The sequence below is a fragment of the Mastomys coucha genome, unplaced genomic scaffold, assembly GCF_008632895.1.
Source record: "Mastomys coucha isolate ucsf_1 unplaced genomic scaffold, UCSF_Mcou_1 pScaffold8, whole genome shotgun sequence".
In the NCBI taxonomy this organism is placed as follows: domain Eukaryota; kingdom Metazoa; phylum Chordata; class Mammalia; order Rodentia; family Muridae; genus Mastomys; species Mastomys coucha.
Window position 1 is genome coordinate 73264161 of NW_022196914.1, and position 23697 is coordinate 73287857.

Genomic DNA, 23697 nt, shown 5'->3' on the forward strand with positions numbered 1-23697 from the left:
TGTTATGTGAATGAGGAAGACACTTCTTTGTAAGAGCATGCTCCAATCAGGAGGCTGATTCCAGAGCTTGGCTATTGTGAATAGAGCTGAGGTAAACAAGGGTGTGCTGGAATCTCTGCTGCACGTGGACTTTGACTCCTTGAGGGCACCATACCCAGGAATGGTACAATTAGGTCGTAGGGTGCTTCTATTTTTAGTGTTTGGGAAACTCCATACTAATTTCCCTAGAGGTGAATCTCCTCACCTCTCTTTGTGCTCTCCAGGCTGGGGAGGCCAGAAGTCTTAAGCAGGCACATCTCAGGGGTAGAGGCTGCTCACTGCCTGGGATATGAAGGTTCAAATCAAGGTCTCCTGATTAGCATCGTCAGGAATTGCACCTTAGCCCACAAGCAACCATCTTCTTTTTAAAAAAAAAAATAGTTAATTCTTATTAGAATATGTTACTTGTAAAAAAATAATGGGTTTCATTGAGACATTCCCATACATGCATGTGATATACGCTGGTCATATTGGCCCACCTTCTGTATCCACTCCGACTCCCACCTGGGAAGTAACAAAAATACTAATTGCCTCTTGTTTTGTTTTTTTCTTTTAACTTAGATTTTGGGCCGAGCACAGTGGCTTACATCTATAGTCTCAGCATTTGGAAGGCAGAGGCAGGAGGATTTCTCTAAGTTCACGGTTAGCCTGGTCTGCATGGTGATTTGCAGACCAGCCAGGATACAAAGCGAGACTGTTTTACTGAATACATGAAGAAAAGATTCTGCACGAGAGAGAATATATGTGACATTTGTTTATGTTAAGTGAGGAGGGCTAGGACCCGTTAGACTTATGTGCTAGGTAAGTACTCCGGTAGTGACCTAAGCCTGCTGTTTCTCTTCCTGAGTCAGGTTTATTTTGGTCCACAGTACATAAGTGGTCTTGCTTCCCCCACACCCTACTGCTCCCTCTTGTTCAGCCTTTACATGGTGGATTATCTTTAGGAAGTGGTGTTTTCCTCCCTAAATAACAAAATAACCCCAACTGACCTTTAAAATGACCAGATTCGATGAATGAGAATTACCAAGAAATATGTCAGATGATGGGCACTTTTAAACACCTGTTAGAACAGTGGTTAGGCCATTGCTTTGAACTTGCCTGCTGCGGTGGGCTCAACTGACCAAACCACTACTGACTCATCATGCTTCCGGAAATGGATGAATTCGAGAGTGTGAACAGCTGAATATATGTCTGGGAGCATTCCCAGCATTTTGTCTTACTTGAGTGAGCTGACTGCCCAGGACTGGTGAAGACTCAGCTGCCGGGAGACAGAGAGAGACAAAGACCCAGAGAGACGACTGAGACTGAGAGAGTCCTTTGAGAACTATTGGTCGCTTTTTTTGCCTTGCTTCTGTTTCAGCCCATAAGTGCTACATGATTGTGCAACGGGTGGGAATTCTAGTAGATTCCCTGGTTTTCAGGGCAGCCTGCAGCAAGCATCCTTATTGTCGTTATTTCTCAATAGCGTTTGATAAAAATTTTCACAGATAAGCTGAAAGTTGCTTAAGGGTTTTCCTTAAAAACATCTCCAGGGTGAGGTTTTCCATCATGGAAATTTGGGGGATTTCTGGACGCCTGCATCTTGAGCGTAAGTGTGCCGAGCGATCACCTGGGATCTGGCTGAAAATGCAGGTTCAACCCTATAGGTCCCGGGGGTGGAGACTGACAGCCTACATTTCTTCTTCTTCTTCTTCTTCTTCTTCTTCTTCTTCTTCTTCTTCTTCTTCTTCTTCTTCTTCTTCTTCTTCTTCTTCTTCTTCTTCTTCTTCTTCTTTTTTTTTTTCCATTCAGACTGCGTTTCCTCCCTCTCACCCTCCCGAAGGAGAGAAGAAGGTTCATCAATGGCAAGAGGCAGCTGCACTGAAGCAGCACCTAGAGCCGGCTTCATGCTCAGGAGGGGACGCTACGTCTCGTGGTTCGGGTGCTCTACACAGTCAGAGAAACTTCTCTAGTAACGAACTATAGAAATGATCCCTGAAAGTATAGTCTTGACAGCCTGCATTTCTAAGAGGCCTCACCCAAACACATGTGTGTTGAAGGACAGACCAAGAATGTTTCTCAAAAAATGTCATGTGTTTTTACATACACCGATTCCAACAGCGCTGGTCCAGGGTACATTTTGACAAGCAAGCATCTACACCTCAATACAGTGTCAGAGACCCTTGTGAGAACCTAGTAAGAGCTATGGAGTAAGACCACAGTAAAATATATAAACATAGACTTAAGCGTACAATCGCAAAACCCTCTAGCATTAGCCCCGGTCTTGAGATAACTGGGTACACCGTCAGCCTAGTACTGATGAGGAATTGTGGGAATCTTGGTCTAGTGATGTCCAACATCTGCTGGGCACCTAGGATGTGCTTTGGCACTATGCTAAAGGTTAGAGACATAGTAGTTCACCAAATACATGAGGAATTGTCATCACTCCCTATTTTACAAAATAAGGACATGAGTGCACAATTTTAAGCCATTAAGCCATTTTTCATGGGTATTTGGGGACAAATATTCAGTAGCCTGACTCCTGAGCTAGGTTGTTTAATTATCTCTTTGTACTGCAATTATAACATGTAGCTATTACTTTAAAGGAAGTGGTCCTATTTTATTAGAAGTAAGATGTGAAAATGAAGGCTGGCTAGACCCGGTTCTCAGATTCTGATGAGAACAGAATCTCTTGGAGTTTACTGAAAATAATGATAACTTATCAGTTGGGTTCCTTCCTCCAAGTGGGTCCTCATTTCTGGGATGAGATCAGACAACTGCAAGAATAACAAATAGCTTCATTAATTCTGGTGCACAAAGTTTGAGTATCCCTGTAGGAAAGAGACCTTTTAAAAACTGGGTTCTGAGTTCGAGACCAGCCTGGTCTACATACTGAGTTGCAGGACGGCCAGGGCCACACAGAGAAACACTGTCTGGAAAAACAAAACAAAACAACTAAACAAAGAAAAACTCCAAAGAAAAGTCAAATGAGGTTCAGTTTTAAGAAGCTCTGAGGAGCTCTGGCCTAGGAGGATGTGGCTTTGAGGCTTCCGGGGCTACATTTCAGATGAAAGCCAGCAAGGGGACTTGAAAAGGCCATTCAGGGATCAGAAGGCCTTGTCTGTTCATGGGTCTTTCATAGTGTATTCACTATGAAAGTGGACAGAGCAATTTTGAAAAACAATTTATTCAATCAAAGACAATTTTTTTAATTAAAAAAATTATAGGGACAGTGGTACGATTAACCTGTTGTCTCACCTCCACCTCCAGACCAGCTTAATGTATTATTTATTTATTTAATTTATGTATATATTGTATTTTGTATGTAAATATATTTGTATATAAATATATTTTTTATGCATATATTCAATGTATACATTATCTTTACTATTTATTATGTATATGGGATGAACTAGAGTTACAACAAGAAGGGTAGGGACACAGATTGACTTTCTCCTAAACTCTTGTTTTGATTTTCCTTTTCTCATTTATTTAATTACAAAACATTAAATGTAGCTTCACTGTTCACCTACACTCTGGAGCCAAGTCTGCCTGCTCCCTTCTCAGGAGAGGGGTCACTAGTCTTTCCAATAGAGCGTAGGTAACAGGAAAGGGATGTGTACAAGAGAAACACACACACAAGGGTAGAGCAGAAAAGAATCGGAAGATGAGAGAAGGGCAGATCTTGTTCTCATATCTGAAGCAGTGTAGACGTGGAGGTGGGGCTGAAATCATCCAAAATTTGTTTCTTCTTCCCCTGACCTCAGGCTGGGAGGGATGAATCTAGGGCCTCAAGGATGCTACGTATGTGCTCTACCATTGCACTATACTTTCATGGTGTCTCTAAGATTATACATCTTTTATGGATTATTAACTTACATATCTCTGGTCATATTTTTTAAATGATTATTAAGTAGTTGGTGAGCCACGTAGAGAGCCGTGGAGAGAAAGGAAGTGCGTGATCACCAGAGCCAGGTGTGGATTTACGTGGAACAAATCATGTCAAACTAACCCCATCCTATGGTAGATTAGGGAACCATGGTCAGTACTGGGTTGAGTGGGTGGTAGGGAAGCAGACACAATGGGTAAGAAGTCTTTGGTTTTTTTGTTTTGTTTTAAATAAGTACAATGTGGCTGAATATATCAGACATTGGCTAGGTATGGAGTCACATCTCTTGACAAACCTGAGAAGAGTACTGCCCAAGGGAAGTCCTGGGTTCAATATCTAGCACTGAATAAAATAAAATAAAATAAAATAAAATAAAAAAGAAAATGCCATCTTCTTAAAAACAATACTACGAAATTCAGGCTCTTCAAGCCTGAGCCTAAGGCAAGGCTTAGCAGGAGAATATCTTTCTAAAACCATGTTGCCCATCCACAGGGCTGCATTTCTGATCCCAAGTATCCACTTTCTTTTTATGTCCCTCTCCTGCCCCCGACACCCCTCCTCGGGATTTCATTTATGTTCTTCATTTTGATGGGCAGGCTTAAGCATAAACCTTCCTTTTTGTTTCCCGTAGGAAATCTGAAAGGTCTGGAAGCTATGAGAAGATCAAGGCTGAGGAGGCGGCTCAGGAGAGCCCTTGTCTACCCCACATCATGAGGTCCTAGGTCAATCTCGGGCAAAGTCAAACAGCAAAAAGAAATGAACCCTAGAGAAGGCTATCTGTCGATAATGCGATTTTGAGATAAGGCTGATCCACTGTTTACTGCAGAGCTTCTGATCCACACTCCCAGGTTTCAGGGAAACTCAATTTAGTCAGCACAAATAAAAGGTGTTTAGAATGACAGGTAGTAGATGAAGTTTCTCAGAAACAGATCAGGGCTGGGAATCTGTTGTGAATATTGAAGTCCATTGTGAAGTTTCCAGGTTTAAAAGTGACTTTTTTTCTTTCTCTCACATAGGAAATTTAGAGTTAGTCCATTGCTGGTTGTTTTGGTGGCTCAATGACATTACAACTCTGGTCTTTACCCTATAACTTTAGACATTGTCAAAGAAGGTGGGAAAGAATGGATGGAAGCTGGGAACAGGAAAAACCCTAAAAGAAACCCACCTGGGGACTTCTGTTTGCATTACATTTATGAGATCTGTATTAGTTGAAATGATAAGGGGTATTTTAGGATAAAAAAATGAACCACCCAAAGGATGGTTATTGAGAAATATATATATATGCATATATATATATATCCTATAATTTATATGAGTAAGATAAACAACTAAATAGAAAATGGTAGAAGATATGAACAGGCACTCAATGGAAGAGGAAGAATTTTGGTGAATAAATTCCAGAAAAGATGTCCAAACCACACTAATGATCAATAAAATGCAAATCAAGGTTACATTATGGAATGTGCATTATGACCATCAAATCACCCAAAGACAGTCACGCTTTGATTTCAGAGTTCAAACTCTTTCCCAGCACTCGTGGGGACCAGGATGAAAGGTAAAAGTGTTAGGGATGCTGTCTGGGCTGTGCTGTGGAGCTGGAGAAGGGCATGGCCATAACACAGATTCACAACTAGACTTGCCAATCAGGGGAGTGTGCATGCTTACATATCGAAAGACCAGAGTTATAGGGGAAAGGCCAGAGTTGTAATGTCATTGAGCCACCAAAACAACAAGAAATGGACTAACTCTAAATTTCCTATGTGAGAGAAAGAAAAAAAAGTCACTTTTAAACCTGAAAACTTCACAATGGACTTAAGTATTCACAACAGATTCCCAGCCCTGATCTGTTTCTGAAAAACTGTCATTCTAAATGCCTTTCCAACCTTCTTTGGAACATATTGAAAGAAGGAAGGAAGGAAGGAAGGACTGACTAACAAGCCTTGGTACCATGCTAGAAGAATAGTAGAATACCCTTGGGGATGTGACAGGTGACACCAGGCATGGTGAAGCATGTCTATAACCCCAGCAATGCCAGAGGATTGTGAGTCCCAGTCCAGTGTGCTTAAACCATATCGTTAGTGTGAGAACGGTTTGGAGTATATAATGAGACCCTGTCTCAAAAAAGTAAAAGGAAACAATAATAAAACTACTATAATTGAGTGGGAAAGAGAAGAGTATGAAGGGGTGGGTGTCAGCCTTTCATTGAGCTCAGAGATTCTCAAAGGCGGGCTGTGGTTTATTTATTTTTGTTTTTGTTTTTATTTTTAAAGATTGGTTTCACCAGACAGTTTTTTTTTTTTTTTCTGTGTAATCCTGGTTGTCTTGGACTTGTTTTGTAGACCAGGCTGGCCCTGAGGTCACAGAGATTGGTCTGCCTCTGTCTCCTGAGTGCTGGGATTAAAGGCGTGTACCACCATACTCACCCTAAAGATTTTATTTTAAGATTTTTTTTCAGTTCTTTGAGAGTTTCAATCAATGGATTTTGGTCACATCCACTTCCTCCTCAACTCTTCCCTGCTTTACATCCTAGCCATTCAACTTTATGTCTCTTTTTCTTTTCCTTCTTCTTCAAGACCAATTTGTGCTGCCCAGTTATTTCTGGATATGTGGTCTTCACTGGAGTTTGGAACTTACTTGGGATTACACGCTTAAAGAAAAGTGTGTCTCTCTCTCCCAGAGGCTAATAATTGCCAATAGCCCACAACTTGGGGTGGGGTTGTGTGTCCAACTCTCCTCTCCATACTCCACCCTGGGGTTTGTCTGGCTTGTGTTTGCACAGGATTGGGTATGTGCTCTTGCAGCTGCTCTGAGGCTATATGTGTAGCTCCCCTGCTGGGCCCAGAGAACAACATTTCCTTCCAGGCCTTAAACAACTCTTTCTGCCCCTCCTCCATCTTCCAAAATGATCCCTGGATCTTGGGCAGGAGTCCAGTATATATGTTCCCTTTAGGGCTGAGCAATTGGCAATCTCTTGGCCAGTCTTTGGTCACTATGTTCATCAACGTCGACTGCAAATAAGACCTTTTCAATGAAAGATGAGAGATGCATGGGTCTATGAATTTAATACTATGTTCACTGTGTAGTGTGACAGTAGTAGATTCTCCCTTAGGGTCCATGACCTATCTAGCCAACAGATGGTGTGTGTGTGTGTGTGTGTGTGTGTGTGTGTGTGTGTGTATGAATGTTTTGTTAGCATGTACAATATGCATGCTGGGTGCCTGCTGCAGAGATCAGAAGAGGGTGTTCAATCCCTTGGAATTGGAGTTACAAATGGTTATAAACCACCATATGAGTCTTTCTCACCCAAGAACTCTTTGTTGGTGGTGGTAGAGGGCCAGGAAAGAACAATATGAGAGCCACCTCCCTGTGGCATTCTCCAGGGCCCCCACTCCAGTCTGTGAGCCTGCTGTACACCAACACACTTCTGTCTAACACTGCATTCATTTAGCTATGTGCCTGGCTTTCTAAGTGGGTGGCAGGCTACTTGAGGAAAATGTCCTCTCTTGCTCATTTTGGCCCTTTCACAACTGTGTCCTGAGACTGGAATATATTGTCAGATTAAAAAAAGTTGCATGAATCACTCAATTGTTGGGGAAGGCAAATAAGCTCACACCTATTAGAATGGTTAGCATCAAAAAGACAAAAGATTCACACCAGTGGAGATAGGGTGATACAAGAATTCTTACATACTATCTGTAGGGTGTAAACTAGCATAACCATCATAGAACTTCTCCAGAACATTAAGAATAAAATTACCCCATAAATCCAAAAATCCCACAACTGGGTGTATATCCAAAGAAGATGTAATTTGTATACTGAAGAGACATCAGCATGTCCATGTTTATGGCAGCACTATCTACATTGGTCAAGACATGAGATCAACAGATATGTAAGTTGAGAGCAAGAGAAAGACAAAGAGAGTCTAGTTATTAAAAGAATGAAATCCTATAATTTGTGAGACATGGGAACCTGGAGAACACGTATTTAAATAAGTCAGGCACAGAAGGAAAACTAACGTCTGGTCTAGCTCATGTACAGAATCTAAAGATGATCTTGGGGGAAGACTGTCTGGGATTGTGGTTACCAGAGGAAAAGAGAAGGGGAGATGTTGACCAAAGGTTAAACAATTACGGGTAGATGGGGTAGGGAGGCGAAGACCAGAATAGGCAATTATATAGATACAAAAAGTAGGTAAGTAATTGCCTAGGACCCAAAAATGGAAGAAGAGAAAATGGAAATGATCACTCATCAATAGCTCTAAAGTTTCTTTCTTGACTGATCAAAATGTCTTAACATCGATCATGGTCATTCAACTCCAAGAACATCCTCAAAGGACTATATACTTTCAACAGGTGAACTATAGGATAGGTTAATTAAAAGTTAAACAATGAACTTATTGTTATCGTGTGTATATAATATGTGTGCATGAGGAGGATTCACTTGTACCACGGTGCATGTGTGGGAGTCAGAGGACAGCTTTGACAGTCAGCTCTCTCCTTCCACTTCCAGTTTTCGGGCTCGAACTTGGGTCATTAGGCTTGCACTGCAAGAGCTTTTACATGCCAAGCATTTTTGCTGGCTCATGAATTACCTATAGAACTGTTTTTAAAAATAAAATTTAAAAAGATGAATAAATAATGAACGAGAGTATTAATAAGAATTTGTTCCTGCTTTCTTTTGAGGTAGGGATATTCGAGGACTGATTTTCTCCTCCTCCATAGCACAGATTAGCCTATAACTTTTTATATAGCCTAAACTGGCCTTGAACTCAGGATCCTTCTACTTCTGCCTTTGAGGTTCTGGGAAGAAAAGTGCAGCTTTTCTTCTTCTTCCTCCTCTTCCTCTTCTTCTTTCCTTTTTAATTGAGGTCTTATTATGTAGTCGTTAGCCTTAAAATGAATGCTGACATTTAATACGATATTTTGAATGTTTACCTGTTTTTTTTTGGTGTGCCTGCAAGTGTGGGTATGCATGTGTGTGTTTTGTGTGAACACACTGTGCTTGTGTAGGCCTGATACCAACCTTAACTGTCTTCCTCAATCACTCTCTAATTTCTTTTGGACAAGGTCTCTCACTGAACCTGCAGCTCATGAAAGGCTGGCCTGGCCAGCTAGGGAGCTCTAGGAACCTGTTGTCTCCACCTCCTCAGTTATGAGATTACAGGTGCTCACTGCTATGTTCAGGTTCTTTTTGTTTTGTTTTGTTTTGTTTTTCAAGACAGGATTTCTTTGTGCACCTCTGGCTGTCCTGGAACTTACTCTGTAGACCAGACTAGCCTCAGAACTCCACTTTGCCTCTGCCTCCAGGGTGTTGGGATTAAAGGCGTATGCTACCCAACTATTGTCTAGATAGCTATGCCCAGATTTTTGCATGGGTCTGGTAATCGTAACTCAGGTCCTCCTGTTTGCATGACAAGCCTTTTACCAACTTAGCCATTTCCCTCACTCTTGAAACTTCACATTTGAATGAAGTACTTTAGAAGTAGATGTTTCTTCTAACTTTGTATGGTTGCTATCTACAATAGCTTCAGTTGACTTATTCCACCATCCAACATGTCTCTGGAGTCTAGACTTTAGGATTACAGACAGTTATGCTTGGATGAAAGGTTCTTGGTACCAGTTCTTTATAGGTGATTATAGGTGATGCATGGTATATTGTGTTTTATGTCACCTAACATAACCAATGTTTTGTCTGAAACTCAGTAAGGCTAGGTTTGACCACCTGAATTCACGTGAAGACAAAATAACCTTTTCTCTCTTGTCAATGATAAACTATCGATGGGCAGGTGGCAGAACGTGGCCCTCTAAATTCTCATCACCCTGTTTCCTAACAGCTTTAACATCTACTCATTCATATACTGCTCATTTATTAGTTCCCACTTGTCCTAGCTAGGTTTTTGTTCATTTGTTTTTTATTTTTGCCTTCAACTTGACACAAACTACAGTAATCTGGGAAGAGGGAATCTTAATTGAGGAACTGCCTTCATCAGGCTGACCTATAGAATCTCTAGGGCATTTTCCTGATTCATGATTGATTTGGGAGGGTCCTACTCACTGTGGGTGGTGCCACCTCTAATCCAAAGGTCCTGGGTAGTATTAGAAATCTGAGCATGCATGGGAGCAGGCCGTGGGGAGTGCGCTGTGTGTGTGTGGCAGGCCGTGGGGCAGGCCAGTAAACAGTTTCTTCATAGCCTCTGTTCTTACCTTGAGATTCTTGCCTTTAGTTCCTGCCCTGACTTCCTCTCATGAGACATTACAACTATAAGCTTAACAACCCCCTCCCCCAAGTTGCTTTTGTTCATGCTGTATAAAACAGCAACAGAAATAAGACTAGGATTGTAATTATCTGAAAGGAGATTTCCCATCAGCAGAACTATAAAGCTGCTATGTATCAGAGGTTGCCCCGGAACTCCTGATGCTCTCGCTTCCATCTCTTCTGTGTTGGAACTACAGGTGGATACTACTTTGTCCAACATCTTCATCTCAAAGCTGTTTAGGGAAACCATCTTGCCTAGACTGTACCTGGCATATAGTATGTGCTTGATAAAAGTTAAAAAATGAATAGTCATACCACAACTGTTTAAAATGTATTACGACCATGCTACATAGGACTCTTATAATTCTGGAGGTAAGGAAAATAACGGAATAAAAAAATTGCCACATCTTTTTGGGTGTAAATTGTTGAGAGCTTTTAGAAACTATTCAAATGAGTTGAAATACATATTTTTATGGTTTATAGTTGTGCTTAGAAACACATCTGACTCCCCAAGAGTAGCATCTTTCCACTGGTCTTTTGGGGTGCTTTGCAGGAAATACCTGAGAGAGCATAAGGCCTGTTTTGTGATTTGTATTTTACATCTTCATATAAGAAGATAAACCTCAGGGGGTGCTGGCTCATTCTGTAATGCCTTGGGAGGTAAGGTAGGAGTTAAGGCCATTCTCTGCTACATAGCAGAATGTAAGGCTTGCCTGCGCTTAAGGAGTCTCTGTCTTCAAAAGAAAAAAAAAGTTATGAGCAAGGAGGAAACCATCTATTAAGATCGGTAGTGGTGGTTTAACTCTTTATAAAGCAATTGTCACATTATCTTCTCTAAGTCTCACCACTTCCTCTTGATTAGAAGAGACAGCAGGGATCATCAACATCCTCTTTTTACACATTAGGAAACTGAGATTACTAAATGTGTTCAGGAGGCCTCCTGGGAATGGGTATGGGGACTGCCACTGTTGAACCATTGGTACTTATTAAGACATAGTTAACGCTCTACGGTCTGTGCGAACAGGGCTGATGCTGTGCTAAGGAACAAAACTAAGTGCTAAGGCCAGAGCTCTTCCATCTGACAAGTCTTCAGACTCCTCCCAAATGAAGTCCCTATGAACTCTACTGCAGTAGGAGCCATGACTTGCAGTTAGGGGAGACTGAGCTGGAGGTTCATAGCTTAGAAAACAAAACAAGTCAGTGAACAGAAAATTACTAAGAGGGCATTAATGGTAGGGGTATTCTTGTTAAGAGCAGGCAGGAGGGTTCAGATATTAAGTGTTAAAATATATCCAGATATTAAGTATTAAAATATCAAGAATGATCAGAGGGCAAGAAGGATTCTTGCTAAAAATAAAGCTCAGCTAGGACCAACAGGAAGGCCAAGGTGCAGACCCCCCACAGAAGTGGGCTTAGAGGAAACTCATTTAAAGAGAGCTCATGGGAGGAGAAGGATGGCGGGCAGCAGGGGCTGTGGAATGGTGTACCAGGGTCCAGCTCTCCTTTAAAGGAAGCATCGTCTAGCTCTAAGGGCTGAATGGAATAAAGAGAGAACTCCCAATCCCGGCAATTTGCCCCGCCCCGTTAACCAGCTTCTAGATTCGGGGCGGGCTCCGCATGTCGGCGGGCGGGGTCGATGGCCCTGATTGGCTGTCTGCGCTGGCCTGGGGTTTCCCCGGTTCCGCCCACTGTCGTCCCCGCGCTCCTTTAGCCGGCGAGACCGCGTACTGGCCCGAGCCGCGCGTCGGGGCGGGAGGAGCCGGGGCCCGTGTTCCCTCCCCTTGCCCCTACGGGTCCTCATCCTTAAAGCTGGAGTCCGCTCGCCCCGCCTGCTGGAGAGGACACCGGGCAGTGGAGGGCGTTTGGCCGTGGCTAGCCAGCGCCGAGAGAGCAGGCGCCGGAGGCGACAGAGCGGCGGCAACTGGCCCGGAGTCCCGGCCCGGTACGGAGACCGCGAAGGGGAGATCCGGGGCACGATTGCCCTCGGTGGCAGCGCGGCCGAGCCCAAACTGCCCAGGTCGCTGCTCCCTCCAGTCCAGCAGGCGCACAGTCGCTCGGGGCTGCCGCCATCCCGAGGGCGGGGCTCCTGGGAATTGGGTATCTTTTGGACCGCCGCGGTCTGTTCTAACCGCCGTCCGCACCAGGTAGTGACATCGTCCAGCCTGTGACCATGTTCGACAAGACGCGGCTGCCGTACGTGGCCCTCGATGTGATTTGCGTGTTGCTGGGTACGTAGGCGCCGCGGCCCGGGGGTCTTCCGGGCGGGGGTGGGGTGGGGGGACTGCCGCGGAGCCGCGCGGCGGTGTGGGGTGGGTGTGCCCGGCGTGCGCGCGCGTGCGTGCGCCGCAGCTGCGGAGAGGGTTGTGGGGAGCCGCTTGCGCAGCCGGGGTCGGGGTGGGAAGGGGGGGACACCCCGCTTCTGCATCCAGCGCTCTGGCTCCAGCGTGGGCTCTCCCTGCCTGTCTGCCGATGCGCTGAGTCTAGCCCTGCTTGGCCTCTCTTCTCGCCTGTGCTTTTACCCTCTGTTTCCCTGCCCACTCTAACAAGCAGGGTGCAGAGAACCCTGGTCACTGGCTCATCAGGTTCTGCAGCGAAGCTGAGAGGTTTTGGTACGCTCGGACTTTTCCCCGAGCAGGCAAGCTTCAGTGCCCAGCTTATCATAACTTGTGAGAAGCACTTGAAAGTTTCCCTCGTCTATAAAAGGTTTAGAACGTTCCTAATTAGAAGGCGTCGTCAGGTTGTAAATTGTCAGGTTGCAAGAGGGATGAAGATGGCCAGGTTTCTGCCTGACGAGGTCTGAAGAAGCTTTCTTTCCCCAATCCCGTAGGAGTCCTGCTGTTTCCTTTTAGCGCAGCCCTTGCCTTGGTGTACCTGTCTCCTGTGACAGCCCGGCCACGAGCTTCTTTAGCTTCTTTAACTAATTAGGTACAGTAAAGTTGGGATTATTTTCCTGATGGAAGACTTCAATGTTGGGGTCTTTCGTCTCCATATTTTTTTTTCTTCAGAAAAAACAAAAACAAAACCCCAACTCCCCAAACTGGAGTCATCTGGTCAAGGGATAGGCATTGGAAGGGGTGGCTTTCACTTTTTTTTTTTTTTTTCCTGTATGGTGTCTGTCACTTGTAAATCATTGGGTCAGGCAATTGTACCTAGTTGTAAGCCGTTTTAGGTTTGGGTGGTGGGACTCTGGTTTAAGTAATTGACGTAGTCCTGGCGAAATTTCAAGGCGACTGGACTAGTGGCTTTTGCATCCTAGATACAAATCAGCATAATGGCTTCTCAGAGATAGGAAATTTCCCCAGGCCTTAATCCAGCCGTTCTAGACTATTCCTCTCTCCCACTTCCAGCCTGACCATTTAGGTGCCTATAATCTTGTTAAATTGTTAAAATTTCAGTACCTGTTTTTTCTAAATGCATTTTCTTAAAGAGTTTTTTTTAAAAAATATGTGCAACTTCTTTATTTACCAGGATACTGCTCCCCCCCCCTTGTAATTTATAGTGAATTGTAGGAATTCACTATGAGGGGATTCAGTCTTAGAATCCAACCACACTCCTTAGGATGTGGTGACCAGTAACCCAGGCACTTGTGATGCAGAGGTAGAAAAATGTTTCATTCAAGTCCACCTTGGGCTACCTAGGGAGAGCCCGGGTCACTAACCAAGAACAGTCTTTATAGAAACATCTTTTCAGATGTTGGGGCATATTATTTTAAGTTACTAGCTTATAAAATTTTTCCCGTTCTCTCGTTTCTGCCTTCTTTCCTTTCCCTTTCTTCCCTCTCTCCTTTCCCTCTTTCTTTCTTCTCTCTAGGTAGGGTCTTGCTGTGCAGCCTGGTTTGGAATTTGTGTCCTCTTCTTCCTCAGCCTCCAGAGTACTGTGAACATCAGCATGCTGTACCATGCCTGGCTAAATTATGGTGGTGTCTTCCTATGGACCCAACACTGATTAGGAGGGCTGAAACAATATATACTACCCATAGGGAGCCGAGCCACAGCTAATGTTATTAATATGAAGCCATATGGTAGATTTATACTTTCTAATTAATTAATTAATTAATTTGGTTTTCAGTATACTCAACTACAGTTTCCCCTCCCCCTCATTTCTCTCAGACCTCTCATCTACTTCTCCCAGTCCCCCTCCCCCAGTCCACTCCTCTGTTTCCCCTCAGAAAAGAGCAGGCCTCCCAGGTATATCCACTGAACATGACATAATAAGAGACAGTAAGATTAGCCACAAACCCTCATCTCAGGGCTGGAGGAAAATTCATGTGGTTGCCTAGCGTCTTCTCTCAAGCTTGTAATCCTATCATTCACATGGTTTAAAGCAGAAAGATTCCTGAGTTAGAGGCTGGTCTGGACTACATAGGGGGTTCAGGTCAGCCTCGAATCTCTGTACTGAACAAATAAACTGACAAAGATCATGTATAGTGGGAAAACATATATGCAATGCCGTTTTATGATTTCTATTTTCTGGTGGATGGCCTATATTTGCAACATGACACTTCCTGTTGACCTCGGAGTCATCTTATAGTAATGCAGTTGTTCTCACGGTTTCAGGAATATGCTCTCCTTAAGGCATTGTCAATATTTACAGGGCCTTCCCATACCTCTTGGGTTTTTCTTTTCTTTTCTTTTTTTTTGGAAACATGAGGCCTGCAGCTCAGGCAGGCCTAGAACTCACTATGTAGCCCAGGCTGGATTTGAACTTCTGCCAGTCCTCCAACCTCTGAAGTGTTAGATACAGGCATGAATCACCATACCCGCTATGATGTCCTTAGTGATTTGATGAGAAGCTCTTTTGAGGGATTCTATATTACTTTAGGTTTGCTTTTTTAAAAAAGATACTTTACCATTTGAATCATTTTTAAAAACTAGCATTTTTTTTTTATAATTTTTATTTTCCGTGCATTCGTGTTTTGTCTGCATATATGTGAGGATGTTAGATTTTGGAGTTACAGACAGTTACAAGCTGCAGGATTGAACCCAGGTCCTCTGGAAGAGCAGTAAGTGCTCTTAACCGCTGAGCCATCTCTCTGCCCCCATTTATTTGAATGCTATTTTATCTGTTTATTTATTATTATCTGTTAATATTATTGTTTTTTTAAAAGTAGTTCAGTGTATTGTCAAGATAGCCCAGATTTCCCTTTTCCTAAGTAGAAAGTAGCCTACTTATTTTAATTTGATATGAACAAAATGTAATTAGATGTAACAACATCAGCTCCCACAACTAACACTAAGGGAGAAAGAACACTAATACAGAATTGTGCTAAGATTGACTTTTGGAAGACAGATTTTTATAGTAAACTTACCTTTCTAGGATTGGGATTTATTTACCATACTGACAGCCAGAGATTGGCAGTATAAAATTGTTTGCTTCAAGAGACCTTTCAGCCTGGTTTAAACTTTTCCCCTTTTCCTGTGGGGCATCCACAGGTAAGAGTTGACTACGCTGGCAGAAAGATGATTAAGCACTTTGTAAATATAGGTTATGTGAAAGTGATTCATAATTACAATGTGTTCCATATTTTGTTAATGACCACTCCAACATCACTCTGTATACCCATTTTAATATGATGATATTACATGATTTTGTTACACAAGTACTTTATAATTTTTACCCAAGGTGATGTCTTTTGAAGTGATCATTAAGCATTATGTATATATGTGTTGATGTGTGTGTTTTTTCTAAATCATCTCTATTAATTCATCAATATATAAATTATTAGCTCCTTCAGTGGATTTGGTAAACCCTTGGAAAGAGAAATTTGAGAGATGATGTATATTTGATCCTGTGAAATGAAGTAGAGTCGTGTAATGTTTTTCTGGTTCTTTTGAGTCTTTGATTTGACAGGGCTATCATTAATTTCTGTTTTAATTTGCCTAATTGCTTATTTATTTATAAATAGAGTCTCACTGTGTAGTTTGGTTAGCCTGGAACCCACAATGTAGACCAGGCTTGCCTTGAACTCAGAGATCTACCTACCTCTGACTCCTAAGTGCTGGGATTAAAGACAGGTGCCACCACATCTGGTCTTGCTTTTGTTCTTGCAATCAGTGGTTCCAAAACTGTTGGTGAGTCCATATACAATTGCCTGAACACATGAAAAGCTACTATATAAAGAACAATAGAGAGTTGGTACAAAAGTGGCTATTTTAACCCAATATTATACTATGTCCTGAATATAACTTACTGTTTAATTACTAAGGATCATTCTGTATGTTAGCCACCAGTTAATAGGCACATAGTCCATTAATTGATTCAGAGCACACTGAGGGATGATGACCTTTGTACTTGTTTGAGTGCTGGGGTTGGAAAGGTAAATAGGACAGTCCCTACCCTAAAAGAAGCTTAGAGTCTAGTGAAGGAGAAACAAACAAGATGTTACATCATGCTAAGTGTATTAGTGCAGGTATGGTGCCTTTTGATCAAGGACACGGGCCATGGCTTAGATCTATACCATTATAGAGCCATGGCTTATCAGTTTACTCCCAGAGATACTGAAATGCCAGAAGTTGCCTAGTGTTATGTTTATAATTTCTTCTCCCCATTTTTCAACTTGATCTAGGGGAGTAGGGACTCAAGTAGCGGTGCTCATGATTTGTCTGTAGGTCGTCCTGTAATAGCTAGGACATAAATGGAACTGGCACAACCTGCCTTTTCTGTGTCTGCATTTGGCGGTGTAGTGATCTCTTTATAATACCTGCCTGTGCTGCATAGAACTTAGACTTCGACATGACAGTGGCTTCTAGATGTTGTACCCTGAGAACACACCGCCATCTTTAATGGCTTTCTCCAAATCCTTCTGTGCTTTCAAAGTGGCTCCCCCATTTTTCCCTTTCTTGACGATATCATTTGAGTGTGCTGTTTTTTGTTTTTTTGTTTCGCTCTCCTTGTTTTGCCCAGGATCCTCCAGATAACACCCATCCATGTCCAAACCAGAACTGAGAAAGTTTTTGTCTTTCTGTACGGTCACTAGTTACGTGTCTTTGATAGCAGATGCACAGGAGTCCTTGGGTTACTGTTGGGACTTTTCTTTTTGTAAAGGTTTGTTTGTTTAACTTTGTGTGTGTGTGTGTGTGTGTGTGTGTGTGTGTGTGTGTGAGAGAGAGAGAGAGAGAGAGAGCGAGAGCGCGAGCGACTGAGCAAGCACCCGTAAGAGTTTATGTGTGCTGTGTGTGTAATGCCTGCAGAGTCCACAAGGTAGAATCATAATCTCTGGAACAGATGGCTGTGAGCCACTGTGTGGGTGTTGGGAACCAAGCCTGGGTCCTCCAAATGAGCAAGTGCTCTTAACCACCAAGCCATCTTTCTACCTTATGTCGGCTTTATTGGGAGGAGAATTCAGGTTTCCTTACCAAATAAACGATGCAAATAAAGCATCATTATGCCAAAACACAGTAAGTGTAGAATAAAATCTGATGACAAAAGCATTGGCTACCAATGGTAAGCAGTTATAAAACCCTGTTACTTCCCTAAATTCTGATGTCTGATATCATCACCATAATGCTGACATCCTTTACCCTTGTTAAAATATCCCTAAGAGTCATCTTTTTGCTAATCCCCAAGATGGGTTGCCTTCACAGACAAACAAACAAACAAACAAACATGCAAATCGTTTGGCTTCAAAGTCTCACCCACTTTTGTGCCTTCTTCCCTTTTCTCCTAAAGTTGTCCCATTCATTCATGCATTTCATACATTTGCTGGGAGGTGAGTAGGTCCTCCCTTCGATTATGCGCATTTCTTTTGCTTCTGATGAAAGCTTGGTGGGTTTGTTTCTTTAACTTTTCTCATTGTTTCTATACAGAAGAAGAGAAAGAATCTCAGAAGATGAACAGACGTTTGTCAAGCTGCACATTCTCGTGTCAGATTGAGACTGTGTTGCTTTTTCTTGTGTGGAGCAGAAGTAGACCCTGGAGGAGCCGCTAGTCTTTGGTGCCCCCTTGGTTCCTTGAAGCTGAACTGGCTTTCATTGAATGTGCCCCATTTGGACACATGCCACTATGGAAATGTTTAGAGAACTTTCCCCATATATGTTTTATGAACTGTGAATTCTTTTTTTATATTCTCTTTGAATTACATCCTCTTGGAAACTCAGAGACGTTATGAATCTTAATAATCCCATTCTCATTTAGTCATTTTTGGCTGAGGTCTACTAAAGTGTCTGAGATGTTTTGGGGAATTACTCAGATTTTAAAAATTGAGGTTTTGCCATTTAAATATGAGGTTATTGGTATTTACTTAGAGATAGAGATGCTGGTAATATAGATGAGCAAACACTCAGATTCAGGCGGACTAGTTAGCATAGCATGTAGTTTCAATTTTTTTTCTCTTGGTTTTTCGAGACAGGGTTTCTCTGTAGCCCTGACTGTCCTGGAACTCACTCTGTAGACCAGGCTGGCCTCGAACTCAGAAATCTGCCTGCCTCTGCCTCCCAAGTGCTGGGATTAAAGGTGTGCGCCACCACCGCCCCGCTATAGTTTTCAGTTTTTGTGGAAGGAATTTAGATCTTTTAAAAATTATTTTTATGTGTGCGTGGTTTTCAGAGAACAACTTTGAGGAGTAGTCTGTTTTCTCCTCCCACTTCTGAGTAGGTTCTGGGACTTGAACTCAGGTTGTCAGCTTTACATGACAAGCACTTTTATGGACTGAGCCATCTCCCTAGCATGTGAGACTGAAGTATAGTCTGTCTGCATAGTAAGCTGATTAGGGCTTGACTGTATAGGAGCCATTTTGCTTTATTTTCTTTTCAAAAATAGCATTTCCATAGTTATGCATAGTGCTTGCAAGAAGCTTTCAGACTCTTGCCTTTAAAAAATGTCCTTGTTTGTTCTCCTTTTTAAGTTTATATATATTTATATATATAAAAAGAGGGCCTCATGTAACCCATCATGTAACCCAGCCTAGCTTTGAATTTGCTAGTTGAATGTGACCTAGAATGTCTGAGCCTGCTGCCCATGTCTCCTGAGTGGTGGTATTATTGGGGGGCACCACCGTGCCTGGTTTTATGAGGTGCTTGGGCTCAACCCCAGGGCTTCCTTCCTGCATGCCAGTAACATTTCTGCCAACTGAGCCACTTCCCCATTGTTTTTCATTCCTCCCAAATTCCTTTTCTTTCTCCTGCTTTTTCCTTTTAACCATTAGGGTTTTTAAACTCTAGATGGCTCAGGCATAATTTTGTTTTGCCTTTGTTTTTTTTCCTTAATTGAAAGAAGTCTAGAATTGGGAATGACTTTCTCTTTAAAATCTGTAGGTTCTTCTTTAGCACATTAGAGATAGTGCACTCTTGGAGTGGATTTTGGACCTACAGTGTCTCAATTCAAATTCTTTCTCTTTAGTTTATTAACTATGTGACCATGAGTACCTGTGTTTCCTCAGCTGTATAATATATAATAACCTACTTACTTTTTTTTGTAAAATTCAAATAAGTATGTAAATTACTTAGAGAAGTACCTTGCACTTACTATGTATGTTGAGTAAAATAACTTCCTGTAGTTCTTGCACCTGTAACACAATAATTAATAGCAGTAACATTACCTAGTTTTGTGTTAGGGATAGAAATACAGACTTTAATTCCTTTCCCACCAGAGCTCATGGAATGCTTTTGAGATTTAATATTTTATCAGTTATGTGTAAAACCCATGTATATGCAGCAGTAATTCCAGACAAGGTGGAAACTGATCTCTAGTTTTGGGAGAGTGTAACTGAGTAAATGGAAAACCTGTTACTGTTTACAGTGTTGAGTTCTAAATTTCACCTTATTCAAGAAAAAGAGAATTAGTTATATCCTTACTATTTTTACTGCTTAAATCTTAGGAATAGTCTCTGTTGTTTAAAAAAAAATTGAGCTAAGATTCCTAAGATTTTTTGAATAACTGTAATTGAACACTCTTATTTGTATGTAAAGTCTTTCTTCTTTTTTGAGGCAGGATTTCACATAGTCCAGGTTAGCCTTGAACTGTCTGTGTAGCCAAGGATGACCCTGAACTCCTGATCCTTCTACCTCTCAAGCACAAGAGCTTGAGACCTGCCCCACCTCACTTACATACATTCCACAATTGGAATTTCTCTTTATAATTAGGCAGCAAAAACCTGAAATTGTCTTTATGTTGTTTAAATCTAGTATTAAGTTTTGAAAGTTACTTGAGTCTGTATCATGTTTCATTAAATTTACTAAATGCACATTAAATGCTTAGTCTAGTGCTAGGAGTTGAAGGCATCCATGCAAGGAGTATGTGCTAATATGTGACAGTGTTTTGTAGAGGCCGTGGGAGAATTAAAGGATAGACATCCACGAGGCTTTGGGGTATATTTGAAATGGAGATAATGCATCTCCATTGATTAATTGATTAATGAAAATCAATTGCCCATGAGGAGGTAGGGGCTGGTATTAAGCATAGGGAAGAGCAGGTGGCAAGGCCCAAAGAAGGAAATAGCATTTTAAAATAGAAAAGAGACCTCTGGCCAACTTTAGCCTTGTTGTGGCATTTTGGAGTTCATCATGGCAGTGGATGACTAGGGGAATTTCCCTTAAACTTTAAGGCAACAGTGTTTGGATTTTTAAATTTTACACCCTTTCCTTTGGGGCTTTTATCTTTAAAACCTTAAGTGTTATTATTGTCAGCTGCAGGCATGACAGGCAGTGAGCAGGTGATGAACCAGTGTTGCAGATCTCTTTGGTGAGGGAACAGGCTGCTGGATATGTGGCTGTGGTCCACAGAGGAGGCTGGGGAACTAGCGAGGAGATGCTCTCTCAGCTTTCACAGCCTTACAATGAAGCCAGTGTCTCTTTGGACTTTGAAATGTTCTGTAAGTAGCTTATTTTATTTTTTTATGTTTAATCAAACAAACAGGTTTTTCCATGAAAAAAAAAAAAGGCCAGTGTGGTTGAATTACCATGTATATCCATACACACATACGTACACATACAGATACACACACACATACACACACACACACACACACACACACACACACACACACACACACACACTCTTCCCTGCTTGAATCTATATATCCTAGGAAAGTGCTTTAACACTGAACCTCTCCCCACAATTCATTTCAGGGTAGAAAATAGTCACATACTGACTTAGTGCTTTCTGGGCCTGTGTAGGCTGTGCTATTTCTCAGCAGCTTGCTCAGGGTGATTGGCTTAGCCATCTCCTTTCTGTACTTGATGGAAGTCAGCCACAGGTAGTTGAGAAACTGACCCAGAGCAGCCCAGCTGTAAATGATGTGGGTCAGGAATTGGAAGTGTACTTTTGAGGATTCTATCTTTTGCATAGTGATTAACTGGTTCTGATTTTGGATATATTGTAATGAGTGGAATAGGTAAAGAAATGGGGGGTGTTATTTAGCTTACTAAAAATAATACTATAGGTGGCCCAGATGTTTTATGATTGTCCTTGTCCTGTGTGGCTATGTGGTTTCAGAGTCGGTGTCTGCTGAGCATATTTTGAGCATGAATCTGCTGTCTAAAACAGGCACTTTAATTTTCACAATCCCCACTTGTAATGAGCATGAAGAGTTCGCAGTGAGGTAACTGGTGGGGATGTAATTGAAGGATGGAGCTAATTTGCCCTGCTGAGTGGCATTCCTGTAGCCCTTTTCTTCAAATGGCATTGCTGTTGGAGGCTTTCTTTCTGTGTTCTCACAGGAAGGAAAGACGAGCCGTTGCCCTTCCTGTGCTTGAAGTGAATCGTGTACTGCTCAGAGTAAGGCATTGCAGAAGACAGAGTTAGAACCTCATGGTTTAGTCCTGTGCTGTCAGTTCTTGGAAATGTTGCTGGAGTCTTTTTCTGGGTGAGGTGTCTAGGAAAAGGGCAAAGGGCTTATAGGAAACGGGTAGCGGAAAAGGTCTTTAGTTAATTGGCAGCTGCTTAAGCTGGGGTCTGCGTTGCTCTTTCAGTTCATCTACATCCATAGCAGGAGAGATGGCTTGCCTGCTACCGAGCTAGAGAGGTGAGTGAAGAGAGAACCATATTTATTGATGGCCCGTGATTTGCTTTTGGTAAACATTTTACACAAACTCATGTACCATGACACAACTGTGAATAGTGCGGACTTTATTTTCTACCCCGTCACTGGGAATGCAGAAATGACTGGAATAATAATAAATCTCGTGGGTTCTAATGAGTTCTTGCTTATTATGGGACTCATGAGTCTTCATGGTCTTACTGTATGATGAATTAGTAATCACTCAATTGCACTGAGATTACCAGCATGAATGAAGCAAGGTCTCCTTCCTCCAGATCTGTACATAGCCTTGTAAGAGGAGACAGACGTCATTCAAAAATGTTTGGATATTTTTCCCTGGACCATTGCATCTTGTGGCAGATGTAATAAAAGGCTTGAGGAACATTACTTTTTTTTTAAAAATATTTATTTTATTTATTTATGGTTGTACAGATGTCCACAAGCTATCATGTGTGTGGCTGCTGGGAATTGAATTCAGGACCTCTGCCGGCCCCACTCACTTTGGCTCGCTCTGGCTCGCTCTGGCTCGCTCCAGCGTAATTCACTGTAGATGTCTTCAGACGCACCAGAAGAGGGCGTCAGATCTCATTATGGATGGTTGTGAGCCACCATGTGGTTGCTGGGATCCGAACTCAGGACCTTCGGAAGAGCAGTCAGTGATCTTACCCGCTGAGCCATCTCGCCAGCCCCGGAACATTACTTTTTGATGGTGCTGAGTTATAGATCGTGTAGAAAATTCAGGAAACCAATCCATACACATTATGTTATTACGGATACTTAGAAGGTATGTGGTAGGCATTCAGATGTTTGTCATATGAATGAATAAATGAGTCAGCTGCTCTTTAAGGCTTGAGAATATGTTTGAGTCAGACATTCTTATGAGACTCTAGCTCTGTAAGTTACTGCGACACTAGGCAGGTCACCCTAGCTCCTTCAGAATTTCCTCATCTAATGAGGAAAAGGATGGTGCTGCCAGTTTCTTCCTCATAGTGCTGTGAAATAAGATGAGACAATGTGTGAGGAAATGTCTGTGACATGATGAGCCTAGTCTTGGCCTACAGTAGGCACTCAGTGTTGTAATTTTAATCATTATCCTTATTAAGCTAATCAACCAATTTTATATCACTGACACATGGTATTTAAACATGATTTCCTTTGCTTGTGTATTTTCTTTTGGAATACTGTTGGATGTAGTTCTAATTACAATTTATTCTCATTCTCTCTCTCTCTCTCTCTCTGTGTGTGTGTGTGTGTGTGTTTGTGTGTGTATGTATGAGAGAGGGAGAGGAGGGATGAGGGCAGAAAGAATCTAATTCAGGGTTTCACGTGTATCAAGCGAGGATTGTACTAGTGAACTACAAGCTGAACTACAATTTCAGCTGCGTTGAAGATGCTCTTCAGAGCCTGGCAGTGGCCCACGCCTTTATCTCCAGCACTCATTGGGGAGGCAGAAACAAATGGATTTCTGAGTTCGAGGCCAGCTTGGTCTACAGATCAAGTTTCAGGACACCTAAGGATACATCGAGAAATCCTGTCTCGACAAAAAGGAATAAATAAAAAG

General features: G+C 42.2%; 1 protein-coding gene and 1 non-coding gene across 3 annotated transcripts in view; one reads left to right on the forward strand and one right to left on the reverse strand.

Annotated features, from left to right (window-relative positions):
* Window positions 1-1821: 1821 nt before the first annotated feature.
* Window positions 1822-2029, reverse strand: LOC116084050. Its single transcript, XR_004116014.1, has one exon. It is a non-coding gene; the product is annotated as a small nucleolar RNA U3 (small nucleolar RNA).
* Window positions 2030-11853: 9824 nt separating this feature from the next.
* Plpp1 (phospholipid phosphatase 1) overlaps window positions 11854-23697 on the forward strand; it is a 61002-nt gene continuing 49158 nt past the window's right edge. The window contains exon 1 of one of the 2 annotated variants that reach the window (XM_031360299.1): window positions 11854-12390. In XM_031360299.1, the coding sequence (XP_031216159.1) occupies window positions 12333-12390 (58 nt within the window). In that variant the 5' untranslated portion in view covers window positions 11854-12332. The remainder of the gene's footprint in view (window positions 12391-23697) is intronic. The other variant, XM_031360300.1, reaches the window with a different exon arrangement.